General features: G+C 35.7%; 2 protein-coding genes across 2 annotated transcripts; both read right to left on the reverse strand.

Annotated features, from left to right (window-relative positions):
* Positions 1 to 561: 561 nt before the first annotated feature.
* On the reverse strand, positions 562 to 7,767 carry LOC133872922 (arginine biosynthesis bifunctional protein ArgJ, chloroplastic). Its single transcript, XM_062310583.1, has 17 exons — positions 7,544 to 7,767; positions 7,298 to 7,423; positions 6,956 to 7,079; positions 6,675 to 6,748; positions 5,986 to 6,030; positions 5,655 to 5,705; positions 5,487 to 5,555; positions 5,258 to 5,316; positions 4,959 to 5,028; positions 4,406 to 4,486; positions 4,233 to 4,319; positions 3,064 to 3,186; positions 2,564 to 2,626; positions 2,135 to 2,212; positions 1,913 to 2,058; positions 1,561 to 1,631; positions 562 to 942 (listed from the first exon to the last, which is right to left on the reverse strand). The coding sequence occupies exons 1-17, from the start codon at positions 7,601 to 7,603 to the stop codon at positions 860 to 862; spliced, it is 1,410 nt and encodes a 469-aa protein (XP_062166567.1). The 5' UTR covers positions 7,604 to 7,767; the 3' UTR covers positions 562 to 859.
* Positions 7,768 to 10,478: 2,711 nt separating this feature from the next.
* LOC133873086 (organelle RRM domain-containing protein 2, mitochondrial) lies at positions 10,479 to 12,687 on the reverse strand. The gene is made up of 3 exons (XM_062310806.1): positions 12,461 to 12,687; positions 11,031 to 11,099; positions 10,479 to 10,940 (listed from the first exon to the last, which is right to left on the reverse strand). Exons 1-3 carry the CDS (start codon positions 12,585 to 12,587, stop codon positions 10,705 to 10,707), a joined length of 432 nt encoding a protein of 143 aa, XP_062166790.1. The 5' UTR covers positions 12,588 to 12,687; the 3' UTR covers positions 10,479 to 10,704.
* Positions 12,688 to 12,985: the final 298 nt, after the last annotated feature.

Raw genomic sequence — 12,985 nt, forward strand, 5'->3', positions numbered from 1 at the left:
AACTAAAATTCAATTCTTAGTTCCAGATGAGAAGAAGGGTGATTGGATTGAGAAGAGTGATCGGATACTTGGGCTACTGATTATATTTGGTTATTTCAAGATGTGCTTCTTGTTGATACTGTCCTCTTCGACACCCATTTCTTCAGGCTTCCCCGTTACCTTTTTTAGGGCTTTTAATTTGCGGTTTTGCTGTAGAAAATATTGAGCACTTGGGACACACTGACAGTGACTCATCAGTACTACGAAGAGAATTCGACAGCAGTTCTACAGTCTCTTGAAAATCGCAATGGGTATCGAAGCACCCTCCATCAATCACGGCAACTCAGTACCTCTGTCACGCCAGAGCTCTTCAAGTTTTCCACCAACCCAAAATTTGAATACAAACCTTTTAAAGGACACAATATTCTTCTACGATAGTCATATAACAGATAGATCCGTTTCCCGCTAAGCTCCAAGCTCCAACCTAGGCGGAGATCTAAGTCTTTAAACAAGTTCAAGAGTTCAATGAATTTGGTTAAAAAGTTGTCTTAGCTGCTAATTAAATAGGAATGCTCGTAGGCCTTCGTTTAAATTCTTATGCTCTATTCAGGGCTCCGAAGTTTTATTTGCAATCGTTGATTAGACAACGGTAATTCATCTCAATCCAACAGCAGTGCGAGAACATATCGTGTTACAAAGAGGCAAGATGGCACGACTTCCCTATGCAGATTTCACTCATCTCTAAAGAAAAAAACACATGCATGCTATAACCTTGTCACCCAAAAAAAAAAACAAAATGTTTTTGATAAAAGGGTTTAATCATATCTTTAAGAGTCTGGTGAAGTGGCCAGAAATATTGAGACGCCACACAAGGATTCTTCTATGATGTGTACTCGGCGTTTATTTTGACATAATCATAACTTAGATCGCAGCCCCATGCTTGCCCGCTTCCCGACCCGTCACCTGTTGGAAGAAGAGACGAGGCTAGTCAAACAAGATATACGATGTACATATACAGTTATGTATGGTTATAGGAAGTACCGATGGCCAGGAGTTGTCTTAAGACATAAACCTCATCATAGGTAGATCAGCTGGTAGCTGATATTTTTCAGTATTTATTATTCTTTTATTGGAGCTATCAACCGGTGGGTGACTAAACATGAGTAGTTAAGTGTGTATTTACTTCGAAACTTTGTGAAGATTGCAGTCCAAATGAGAAATACTAAATTTAGCTAGCTACCTGACTTTTTCAACTTTAAGACGATATAAGCTGCTGTAAAGCAGAAGAGCTAACACATCGATTTCCATTCTTCTTTCAAAAAGAAAAGTTATTTTAGAGGAGATAATGATTTTGAATAATGGACAAATAAACTGAACTAGTAGTAGTTTTGTCAACAAAGGTTAGCAGACCAAACTTCAGACAGTTTATTGCAAAATTATGTTGGTTCCACCCTCTCTAGGGGAGTGCAATTCCATAATTAGCTAACGTTAGTGGACTTCCGGTAAATTAGTTTTGGATCAACTGTCAACAGAGAGCAAAGGAAGTATATGCAAGTTTTGTCTGTATTTTAGAAAGCTTACCGACGGATATACAAATTCCAACTGTACCGTGGGTCTCACCAGCCTTCTTCAGATAGTTACTTGCTGCCACCCTGAAAACATCTCCATTTGCTCAAGAGATTGTAACAGAAAGTGCACATGCAAAATGTATGCATCAATGCTGTAATTTTTAACTAGCTTGGGAAGCAGAAAATATAAAAAGCACTTGTACTGGAATTTGGATGGTGGCGACTCATTTTGTGGCTATCCAAACTCAAACAATGATGGCAAGACTAATTAAATTTTTTTTATTTTAACAGAAATAGCCGTGAGAAAGGAGCTAGTTCTTGCATATGCCCTGATTTTAATGACAAAATTCAAGCCTTATACATACGCGTCAAACGGTTGTGGTTCCCCAGCATCCATGAGCAGGATATCACCTAGCAATACTCTAAGTTTGTTTTGGTGGAAAGAAATCCCTGCATAGCCAGCAGCAGCAGCAATACGTCCCCAATTTGGGTCTCTGCCGTATACAGCAGCCTGATTAACAAAACTGTGAGCAGATTAGACAGCTAAAATGATGTATCAAAAGAACGGTCAAGTTCAAAAATTATGCCTTAACAAGTGAAGAAGATGCCACTGAACGTGCAATCTTTGCTGCTTCAGCCTCACTGTCTGCACCTGTCACAGTCACCTACACACCCAAGGTAGAATTAGCAGGAAGATTTTGGAGTATAGGCCAGTCACTTTTCTCTAAAATCACAGCAAATTGCTGAGATTGAAATTATATACAAGTCCAAAAGATAAGCTTGAAATTTCTACTTTCTCATTCTCTGCGAAAGAATCATAATGGTTCATAGACTTCCCTCTCACATTGTTCCTCTAAGAGATTTGTTCGTAGCTCGTATTTGCGTTCATCCCCAGCACTAGTTATTATTCAGCCACGAGTAGATTACCATTGGATGTCCAATTTTACAGAGTGGAACAAATGTACAGAATCAAATTTGGCTCATAAGTACAGATAACCTTAACATTAGATACAGACCTCTATTAGGCATGTTGCTCCTTCTCCATCCCAAGCTACTGATTTGGCTAGACCTTGCATTACCTGAAAAATTGAAATTGATTGAATTATGAATACATTGAACCCAAGACCTGGTTTAAAACCACAAAATCTGAGGTCTCCGTATACTTATGGCCCCTCTTGTGCAAACTTTTGAAAGCAGGATAAAACACTAGAAACTAATTTAAGCAGTAGGAATTTAAAACGAAAAACAAAACAATGGTCTTTGAATATTTATGATCTCTGTAAATTTAACAAAACAAAAAACCAACAAAAAAAAAAAAACACTTTACATAATGTTAAATCAGGAGGTGTAAATAAATGGAGTTATTTTTTTGGTCGGGGTTGGCAACAATGGCATATAATGAAAAGGAATTAGGTGCCAACGTTGAAGAAAATGGGTATTTATCAATGTGAAGAAGCGAACTACTTTCTATGAATTTTTATAAGCGAGTGAATTGTTTAATGGCAGCTAAACTTACCACATCCAGGCGTTCTTGGAGTTGAATTGCCTCATAACTGTTTATAGAAACTATCCTGGTTGATCCAGATAACCCACTAGCCAAAGCAATAACAGTATCATTGGTACTAGTATCTCCATCTACCTGTTGCACCAAATATCAACCAGCTGAATATATAATTTTCCCAATGTCCCAAGAGGTGGGATTAATCACACCATGTCAAAAAGGAAAACGTGTGTGCCTCTTTTCTCATGCATACTAGTCAAAGATGACACAAAGTTCATAGAACACAAGGAATACCCATTTGTGTGCATATTTATAAGATAAGAAATTAGATTATGTATACACAGGTATGCCGTCAAAGAGACAGACCAACCATTCATCTATAGCTAGTGATGAGCTGACGACCATAACACTGGACGTTGACCACAGCGGAGTCCTATTTCCAGACCAAAGACAGCACTCATTGGATACCCAATAATCAGACCTTCAAAGGTCTCATATAATAAGTCTATCATTATAGATGGGCCAACTGCCAAGGGTTGTTCATTCAATGTATTGGAAGCACAAACCTATTTTGAGGCTAGTTATTTTGGCAAAAAAGAAATAAGCCCTCTTTTGGAGGCATGAGAAATTTCTTTTTTTTTTTTTTTTTTTTTTGAAAGAGCACTTTGGCTGTTTGAAAGGGTAGTTAGTTGAGTTATAAAAGTTACTGATCATACAGTCATGAAAATTTACAGAGAAACTTCATACAAAACATAAACCGTAATAATACATCCATGATTAGTAGATATGTACTGATCAGAAATAATAGATAAAGGATGTGCAGGTCAAAGATTGGCAGTCTAAACACCAAGCAGGGCCAATAAAAGGTAAAGTTCATCACTGATTGGCAAAAATAACAAAAATTAGGGCTTGGGAAAACAGGTATAAAAGTTAACTCTCTAGAATGAATTAACTGCATACACAGGTGATGAACAAACATGCAAGAGACAAAAAAGTTAAGAGTTACTTATAAAACCTAAATTAAAGGAAGTTTTCCATGTAAAGGAGAAGGTGGCAGAAATCAGAAATGATAGACCACGTACAGAGTGTATTCTTGGAGATTCAAAGCTCAACTAAATCCACCATGCAATTTTTTAGAGACAGCAATATATTGAAACCACTAGTAGAGCAAATATATTCCATACAGTTATCTGGTTGAAACTTCTGTTCACAGCAGTCTGCACCATCTTTCTCCAAACATCACTTGCAACCAGGGCATCAGTTGTTATTACCTGGAACACATAAATAGTCATCAAGGAATGGAATAAAATGTGTGCTTCCCATAAAAATTAAAAGAGATCCATATGGAGAGACATACACCAAGCATGGTAGCCATATTTGGGTGGATCATTCCAGAACCTTTTGCCATGCCCCCAATCCTTACTCTTCTTCCTCCTACCTGAGGAATTTACCAACGTTTATATAGGCCAGTCTCTTTGCTGGGAAGTTAATTTCCAAGAGTAATCAATTTGAAGAATTCTAACTCCCTGGGATACAAGTTATATGGAGTTGAGATAAAGCTATTTTTTTTTATCCAACAAGAATTTTCTACAAAGGAGTTGAAACAATTCTTACTTATTACTGCTCTTTACTAGGTTTTAACAAGTCTAACTATATTAGACTACAGCAACTGTTAAAAAGAGCCATTTAACATTAGATATTGTCCATATTGAAACTTCATGTTGTCATTGACTATGCATTAGAAATCAAGCAAGCAATATAAGAGCTGCTCCTGTTTGGGTCAATGATCCAGTATCCATATCAATGCCCCATCCAAGAGAGTAGCGCAATTACCAACTTAATATGTTTAAATTTGTAAAGCAACATTTATGTCAATGCAAATTGAAAAAAGAAAACAAGTACTTGCACACCTTAGATTCAAGTGCTACACTCTTGCTAACTAGATCAGTTGTTGTAATTGCCACTGCTGCAGAATCTGCCCTGCAACCCCACTGATAAGATTCAAGAATGTTTAAAAAAACAGGACATAGGAGACAAAATGGCCTATGAAGGAAATTATTTGAAGCCGATACATATTTCAATAATAAATGAGAATAGATTACAGAATCAATATGATATAGAAGATCCGAAAGGAAAAACATGTACAAGCAAATGCGTTCATAAATTAATGTCATTTACACAACTAAGATGACAAACACATGAGCATTACCCTTCAATTGATGATGACAGCGAATTAACTAGTTTTGGAAGTGAATTCAAAAGTTCCTCCTGCATACGCAATAAAAGCATGGATTACATATAAAACATTAAATGCAACAAAGCATATTGATTATTTGATAAAACAAATATGCTGCAGCACTTTTCAGCTCATTGTATTCGAGAAAGCATGGTGCACATCAATGTAATCAGTATAAAATACATCAGGTCACCCAAGTTACCTTCTTTATTCTTCGACCAATTACACCAGTGGATTCAATAAACACTTCCTCTGGCATTATTTGAAGTAGCTGCAACAATAAACTCTTAGTCTGATAAGTGAGCACAAATCAAACCTCTAGAAACACACCGATGAAAATGAGGTGTTTACCACCCTGAAAGCAGCATACCTCAGCAAGTTTGTTGGCACATTCTATCACATCCTGGTATCCTGCATCACCCTGGACATCATCGGAAGGTCATTTAGCCACACAACTTGGTTCACACTCACAGCAACACTTCCTTTTTTCCCTTTTTGTTATATAACTCTCACAATAACAGCACATTGTGTGCATGACTCAAAGATATCCAAAGTCTTTGGATGGACACCACTTCAGACAAAGAAGAAAAGAAGCAAGCATGTTCTTTGATGACCTACCACATTTAGACTGAAACTACACAGCATCTGGACAAAAAGAAAAAGCAAAACGGCAAAAACATCTAGCTAGTCTGACATCTTACCGTTGCTGCATTGGCTTGGCCAGCATTTATTAACACTGCACGTGCCTGATAAGTTGCAGAATTGAGTCATTAGCAGATAGATGAGAAACTGAAAAAATAATAAAGAATCTGAACTATGACCAAGAAAATATATATACAATTATAGGCCATATTATGGCAAACTATGCATTGAATAGGGAGTGAGTACCTGATACAGCAAATGTTCAAAGTAGCAGTTGGAAAAAACAAAGCATGTTTATATAATTCTCATTGACATGCCAAATATGTTGGTTAAGATACATTTTTCCTAAACATTCACCCCCCAAAAACAAATATTATCACCATCATCATCGTCATATTCATCATTATCATTATGAATGATTGAATTTCAATATGAGGCAATTGGCTACTTGTACTCATGCCCAGCCTATCTGCATTCCCCAATATACAATCCACTGAAAATAAACAGAAGCGAGGGCCAGTCTTCTGATGTGCTTAAAAGAGGCGACCAGCAATTGAGGATTTGATCTAAGTTGCCTTCAATGCACGCACTTCAACATAAAGTAATTTCAAAATCTATCATGTTTGACAACTGCTCGGAAAAAATAATAACTAATTTCTAAAATTGATGCTCAAACTACCAGCTCATCCCTCTGTTTACTGCCTCATAATTGACACAAAAAAGAGCTTTACGGGATACTCCAGCATACCGTTTTTGAAACATTTAATGCCTTTTTGCAGTACAATACCGGAGCAGCTGCAACAACATTCGTAGTAAACGCTCCTGTAAATAACATATTGACACGAAATCAATCATTTCCTCAATAAAAATTTCAAAGAGACAAAATTGTAATGAATGCACAGAACTCAAAAAAAAAAAAAAAAAAAAAAAAACCTTAAACCATATACAAGTCATCTAGAAAATAGGATTGTTAAAAATCGTATAAATAATTGCACCTAAATTCCCTGAGCAAAATGAAAGCTAGCTAACCTGCAGATATGGCTTCCTCATCACAAGTAACAAGCGCAAGGTCGGGTTTCTCGCCTTTAGCACGCAAACCGCCATACAATCCGGCGGCTTTGAATCCCTCCGCGGCAGTGACTCCCCCAGGAATCTACACCACTCATAGTCCTCAAATTAATTAGCAGCGTTGATAGACTAATTCACATTGAAGCATATCATCATACCAGTAAAATGTCATAAAAAAAAAGTAGGATTAAACCTTTTTGATAAAAAATAAAAAAAAAAAAAAAAAAAAAGTACTTTTTTTATTTGAAAAAAAAAAAATGCAAGTTTTGTGAAAAGAAAAAGAGTAGTTCAAAAACTGATCACCTGCTTCCACGGCCCTTCGGGAAGGACAATCGGAGCCTTAGGAATGTAATTTGAGGCGTCATTTCCAGTCATGGAAACAACACGAAGTTTGAACTCTCTCCGAGACGAACCAAACGGGCACCAAATCTGTCAGAAACAATGAAGAAAACGAATCATTTGTATGTATGTGGAATACTTGTACGCTGTTGACTTTTTTTTTTTTCTCAGGGCTCAGCAACCAAACGGAGCGTTGAGGGTGATACAGACCTTTGGCCCACTTAGCGCCGGCAAATCGATTGAGACGTAGTGAGAAGCAAGTTGATACATCTCTGCGACTGTAAACTTTAGATTTGCTATTTGCTAATTGCTAACGATGGTTTTAGGGTTTTAATAGTGGTCTGGTTTAAGGCTTACCGGCGGGCAGCCAAGGTCTTACTTGTAAGCGTTTTAAGCACGCATTAAAGAAAGAATAAATATACGAAAAATATATGTATATATTCTCAATAATGTAAGAACAAAGAGTACTAATGGAGGTGACTATTGGCATAGTAGAAAAGGCAACGAAAAGACGTTGCCTTTTCTGTGCGGGTTCATATGGGGACAGGAGAGTGAGTGCTTCCGCGTGTCTTTGTTCCGTACTCCTTTTTTTTTTGTTTTTTTTTTTTTCTTAAACATGTACACGAAGGGAAGAGAGATTTAAACAAATGACCTCCGCTTTATGAGGCGTGATTCCCGATTGAGCTACTTCTTGAAGACTGGACTCTCTTTCTCTAATGAAAAATGGTTGCTACTATAATTTATTTCTTTGTAAATCACGTTATATTTTTGTGATTAATGTGACAAATTTTAGGAAATATTTTACTTACCATCAAAATAAAAATAAAAACCATATATTATACTAACTGAATTCATTCAAAGTGTCTTTGGTCTCTTGTTTGAGATCTAAATCAACTATTGGACTAACTTGGGTTATATTATATATTATCTAGTTTATTTATTGTAATACCTATAGACATTAACTTAGACTCGACATAATTTTTAATTTTTAATTTTTTCTAGTTTTTTTAAATCATGAATAAATAGTATTTAAAATAGCACATATACCACTGAAATTGTTCTCAGACTTCATGTCTATAATCATCCTTATCATGTCCTAGCCTACTAGCCACAAACTAATACATTATATCTTATCATTATTATATACATGATGGCATTCTATACAACATTTGGTACTTAAAACCACCTATATGCTTCTTGGTGTCTAAAACCAAGTTCCCTAATTCCAAAAACACACGTAATTCAAACTTAAACGGGCTAATTAGGACATATGGATTACAACGAGAAGTAAAACAACACACAATAATAATAAGGGTTAAATACATATTTGTCCCATGTGCTTTACGACCTTTATTTTTTGCCCCCTCAGTTTCACTTTTTATTAATTTTGGTACTTGTGGTATATGAAAAAACGGAAATGGTACCTCCGTCTGATTTCCCGTCCAAAACTAACGTCCACCCACGGTATTTTCTGTCATGTTGTTGGAAACGATGTGTAAAGAATTGGGTTTTGGGCTTCAAATTTTTAGGTACCCAATGACGTGGGTAGACGTTAGTTTTGGACGGGAAATCAGACGGAGGTACCATTTCCGTCTTTTCATATACCACAGGTACCAAATTTGATAAAAAGTGAAACTGAGAGAGCAAAAAATAAAGGTCGTAAAGCACATGGGGCAAATATGTATTTAATCCTAATAATAATAATAATGATAATAGAAGATAAAAGACCGAGTACAAAAAGAAAGAGTAACATTGTGTATTTGCTTGAAATATACGAAAGTACCTTACAAACTTCTTTATATACTCTTACAAAGATTGCAAATAGTAGGTAGAAGGTTTTATTAGAGGTTATGTAGGCGTTGATACCAGTTACAGAAAACATTCAAAAACTTTTATTATAGAACACACAAGCTTATTTTACATTCGTTGAATATAAAAGAGTTAAATGCACTTTTTATATAGAAGAGTGGAAGACAAAAAGGCAGAGAATCTCTAATATTTGTAGAGATAAGTTTTCGTAAAAGTATACAACTTTAAAGAAACATATTCTTAGCCATTATTGCTAGCTAGCCTTTATTATGCTTATGCAGATTTTTATGCTTTTTACAAATGGTCCACTTGACTTAAAAAATCACTTGGTTGGTGATTTCCCATCCAATATCTTCCATATTCTATTTTTCATGATTGATAAGAGCTATCAACTTTGAAATTCCTTCATAGAGGTTGATATTTTGATGATTGCGAATTAAGATTTGTTTGATCTTAACTCATGTGATATTGGAAAATTTTCAAGGTAAAAGGACATGATATGTCGATAAATATCCAAATGATATTCATTTATCATAATACACAAGTAAGTGCCGCTCAATGGGCAACTTTAAAAGGCCTTCAGGAGAGCTGATACATGGGGGACGGTTTTCTGTCCCCCATCATCCTCTTTTTGATTTTTTAATAATAAAAAAAAATTGTCATTTGATGGTCAAGGCCTTTTAAAGTTGCCCATTGAGCAGCACTTGCTTGTGTACTATGATAAATGAATAACATTTGGATGTTTGTTCACATATCATGTCATTTTACCTTGAAAATTTATCATTAATCAAAAAGAGAGTGATGGGAGACGGTTTTTCATCCCCAACAAATCATTTTCCAGCCTTCAGAAATTAATGTTTCTCAACTAAAGTTTCATTGGTTTCACATAAAACTTGTTTTGAAAAATTCATATTTTTTAATGTTTGGTACGACCGAAAATCTTGGTCAACCCAAAAAATGTTTTCGATTTGAACAAAACAAAACATTCTTTAAGCAGCGTCAAATGATTTCCTTATTTTTTTTTTCTTTTTTTTTCTTTTTTTTTTGTTTCCGTAAATCATTTTCCGAGTTTTAACTTCACCTTCTCAACCCACAAGACCTAAACTCCTTTTCGCACACTCTTTCTCTGCCAACCCCAATTTTTTTACAAGTCAAACGCCGAAAAATATTTTCAGCTAAAAATGATTTTTGCTGAAAATATTTTTCAACAAAAAAAATTTACGTCAAAACAAATGGAGCCCAAGTTGAAAGTAAGAATCCTTTGAGGAAGCATTAGAATAAACAACAAAGAGTATGGAAGCATAAAAGAAGCGGTCATAACAAGTTCCTCACCACATGATCAAATATCAGAATTATATCACAACAGAAATAACAAAGCCCAACAGCAATGGGCCAACAATGAATTAAAGTAACAAAAGTCAATAGGTTTCATTTTTTCCAATAGTTAACCCAATAGTGTACCATTCTCACCAATCCAACAAGGATATTGGTTAATTGATGGGTGGTATAGCCTTAAAGAAAGCTTCCATCCCAATGAGATACGACCAAAGCTTCTAATGCATTTATCCACACCATCCAATGGTCTTGTTTGTTCTGAAACCTGTTTCAGAAGGCTCTTGCTGTGGTTGAGGTGGAGGTCTAGTCTCCCTCGGTTTGGCAGGGTCGACAAAAATAACCCATCCATCCAACATCTTGGCATACATTCCTTCCCTAGCCTTATCAGCTTCTTCTATGGATGTATATGTAACGAACCCAAACCCCTTTGATCTTCCAGTGGCTCTATCAGTTACGACCTTTGCTGCAGTATCATTAAGCCAGTAGGTCAAAATGGAAGTAGTCTAAGGAAGGATATGAGGAGCAAATATAACCAAATTATGTTTGCCTTTACCATCAACAATCTGGCCAAAAGGAGAAAATGCCTCTTTAAGCTTTTCATCTGATGTTAATCGGGAAAGACCTATTTCATCAAATAAAGATAGGAGATGGTCATGCTTGAAATACGAATTCAGCACATAAAATGCAAATTGTCATATAGTCAGCAGGCCAGGTAGACACCTGCTATCTTCAATGTGTTTTATGTAGCCTTGAAAGACAATGAGGCACAGACAAATTTGCATAACAACTGCTACTACCCTCCAGTAACTATTCCACAAGCATCAATGCCATATAGAAGTTTACATTGGTTTTAATAACACAAGAAATTAGGTAAGTTACATAGCTAGCTCCATGACAACCTAATAAAATGAATTGAAAAAGAAATAGTAACTGTCCCATGTGCACAGAATCCAATAGCCATATAGTGCCCTTCAGGGCTAGTGTTACTATAATCTACAACTTATCAAAGATATAATATTTCCTACAGCAATAGAAACAGATGGTGATATGTGATCTAAGCACCTGCAAACATAATCAAGTGAATAACTCTGAAGCCTTCCACTTGTTTTAACAACATACATATTCCTTAATTCTAGTAACAACCCCAGTATCCTTCAGCAACTAAGATCTTATGAGCATACTCTAAAAGGTGAAAAAGATCCATTAACGATGTGATAACTACGTTGGTTTACCTTCATTGACCCAGAGATCAAAGAGCATTTTAATCTGCACATAGTCAGCAATGTCATATAGGCAATTTGACAACAAAATCAACTGAACTATTCTGAAGTTTATAATAAATCAACAGCTCAAAATGAATCAACCCACTTTCAATTCTAGAAACCCAATTACAAAAGAACATTTTAAATCACTTTCATTACAGCTCTTCAACCAAAATAATGACTAAAAGATACTGATAAGTGATATCAGAAGTTACAGAACCAAGAAAAAATAAGGATCAGAAAACAATATAAGAACCATTTAGAGAACAAAACAAACACATTACCACCGTCCACCAGTCTCTTTGATAGCCAAGCCACGAGCTTAAAGAATTTCTACCCCAAAGAGTCACCCAATTACCACCTCACTTCATTTTCATAAAATCACATACAGACGGATAAATAGCAGAGGATACGCCATAATAACCGCAAAAAGAGAGAGAGAGAAAAACCCAGAAACTCCCATTTGATTGATGGGACAACGTGGGAAAAGATAAGGATAAAAAAATTTACCGAAAAAAGGAATTCGAAAATTGGTCTATGATTCCTATTCATTTTGTTTTCATAGAAAAATGGATTATTTTTTATAAGTAAATGGATGACGCAAAATTACCGAGGGAAAATCAACGTCTAACTGGCATCACTTTCCTAAAATTTTATGGGGAACCACACGGAGGACAATTAGAATTCAGACATACAAAATCGGAAACTGAATGAGACGTACCGCTGATAAAGAGCTTTGGGGAAGTGAGAGTTGTATTGCAGCGAATTGAAACGTACTGCGATTGAAGAATCGAGGACGTAGAAGAAGATCCGCCAAGAACGCGTCGAATGCTAGAGACGAAGGCCATTGCAAATGGTCGAAACTGGTGCTGAGGTGATTAGGGGTTTAGAGGATTGGCAAAACCCTAGTATAAAAGTAAACCCCTCAAAAAAAGACAATAATTTTTTTAAACGAAAATAAGAATCTTAACTCACAAAAAGAAAAAAGAAAAAATAAGAATCTTCTAGTAACGAAATGATATGGTACAAGCGCGACTGTGGTGTACAATGTGCAACTAAAGTATTTTGTTGTTAACCGCCTGATGTTCTCTCTTTCTCTATCCTGGACGTTCATCCGTAAGATAAAAGGATTTTATAGTAGATAAAGATTTGATGGACAAATTAAGGATTTTAATAGTTAAACTAGACACCCAATCTAAACTCACTTTTTTGTTTTTTTTTTTTTTTTTTTTTTTTTTTTTTTTTT

The sequence above is a fragment of the Alnus glutinosa genome, chromosome 7 (assembly GCF_958979055.1).
Source record: "Alnus glutinosa chromosome 7, dhAlnGlut1.1, whole genome shotgun sequence".
Lineage (NCBI taxonomy): Eukaryota > Viridiplantae > Streptophyta > Magnoliopsida > Fagales > Betulaceae > Alnus > Alnus glutinosa.

Coding starts and splice junctions, on each gene's coding strand:
- LOC133873086 (XM_062310806.1), bottom strand. CDS start 12,587: ATGGCCTTCGTCTCTAGCATTCGACGCGTTCTTGGCGGATCTTCTTCT. Junction 11,100..12,460: donor CCCAAAGCTCTTTATCAGCG/GTACGTCTCATT, acceptor TTGATGAAATAG/GTCTTTCCCGATTAACATCA. Junction 10,941..11,030: donor TTTTGGCCAGATTGTTGATG/GTAAAGGCAAAC, acceptor ATGATACTGCAG/CAAAGGTCGTAACTGATAGA.
- LOC133872922 (XM_062310583.1), bottom strand. CDS start 7,603: ATGTATCAACTTGCTTCTCACTACGTCTCAATCGATTTGCCGGCGCTA. Junction 6,031..6,674: donor CATTAAATGTTTCAAAAACG/GTATGCTGGAGT, acceptor GCAACTTATCAG/GCACGTGCAGTGTTAATAAA. Junction 4,487..4,958: donor GTGTAGCACTTGAATCTAAG/GTGTGCAAGTAC, acceptor TAAATTCCTCAG/GTAGGAGGAAGAAGAGTAAG.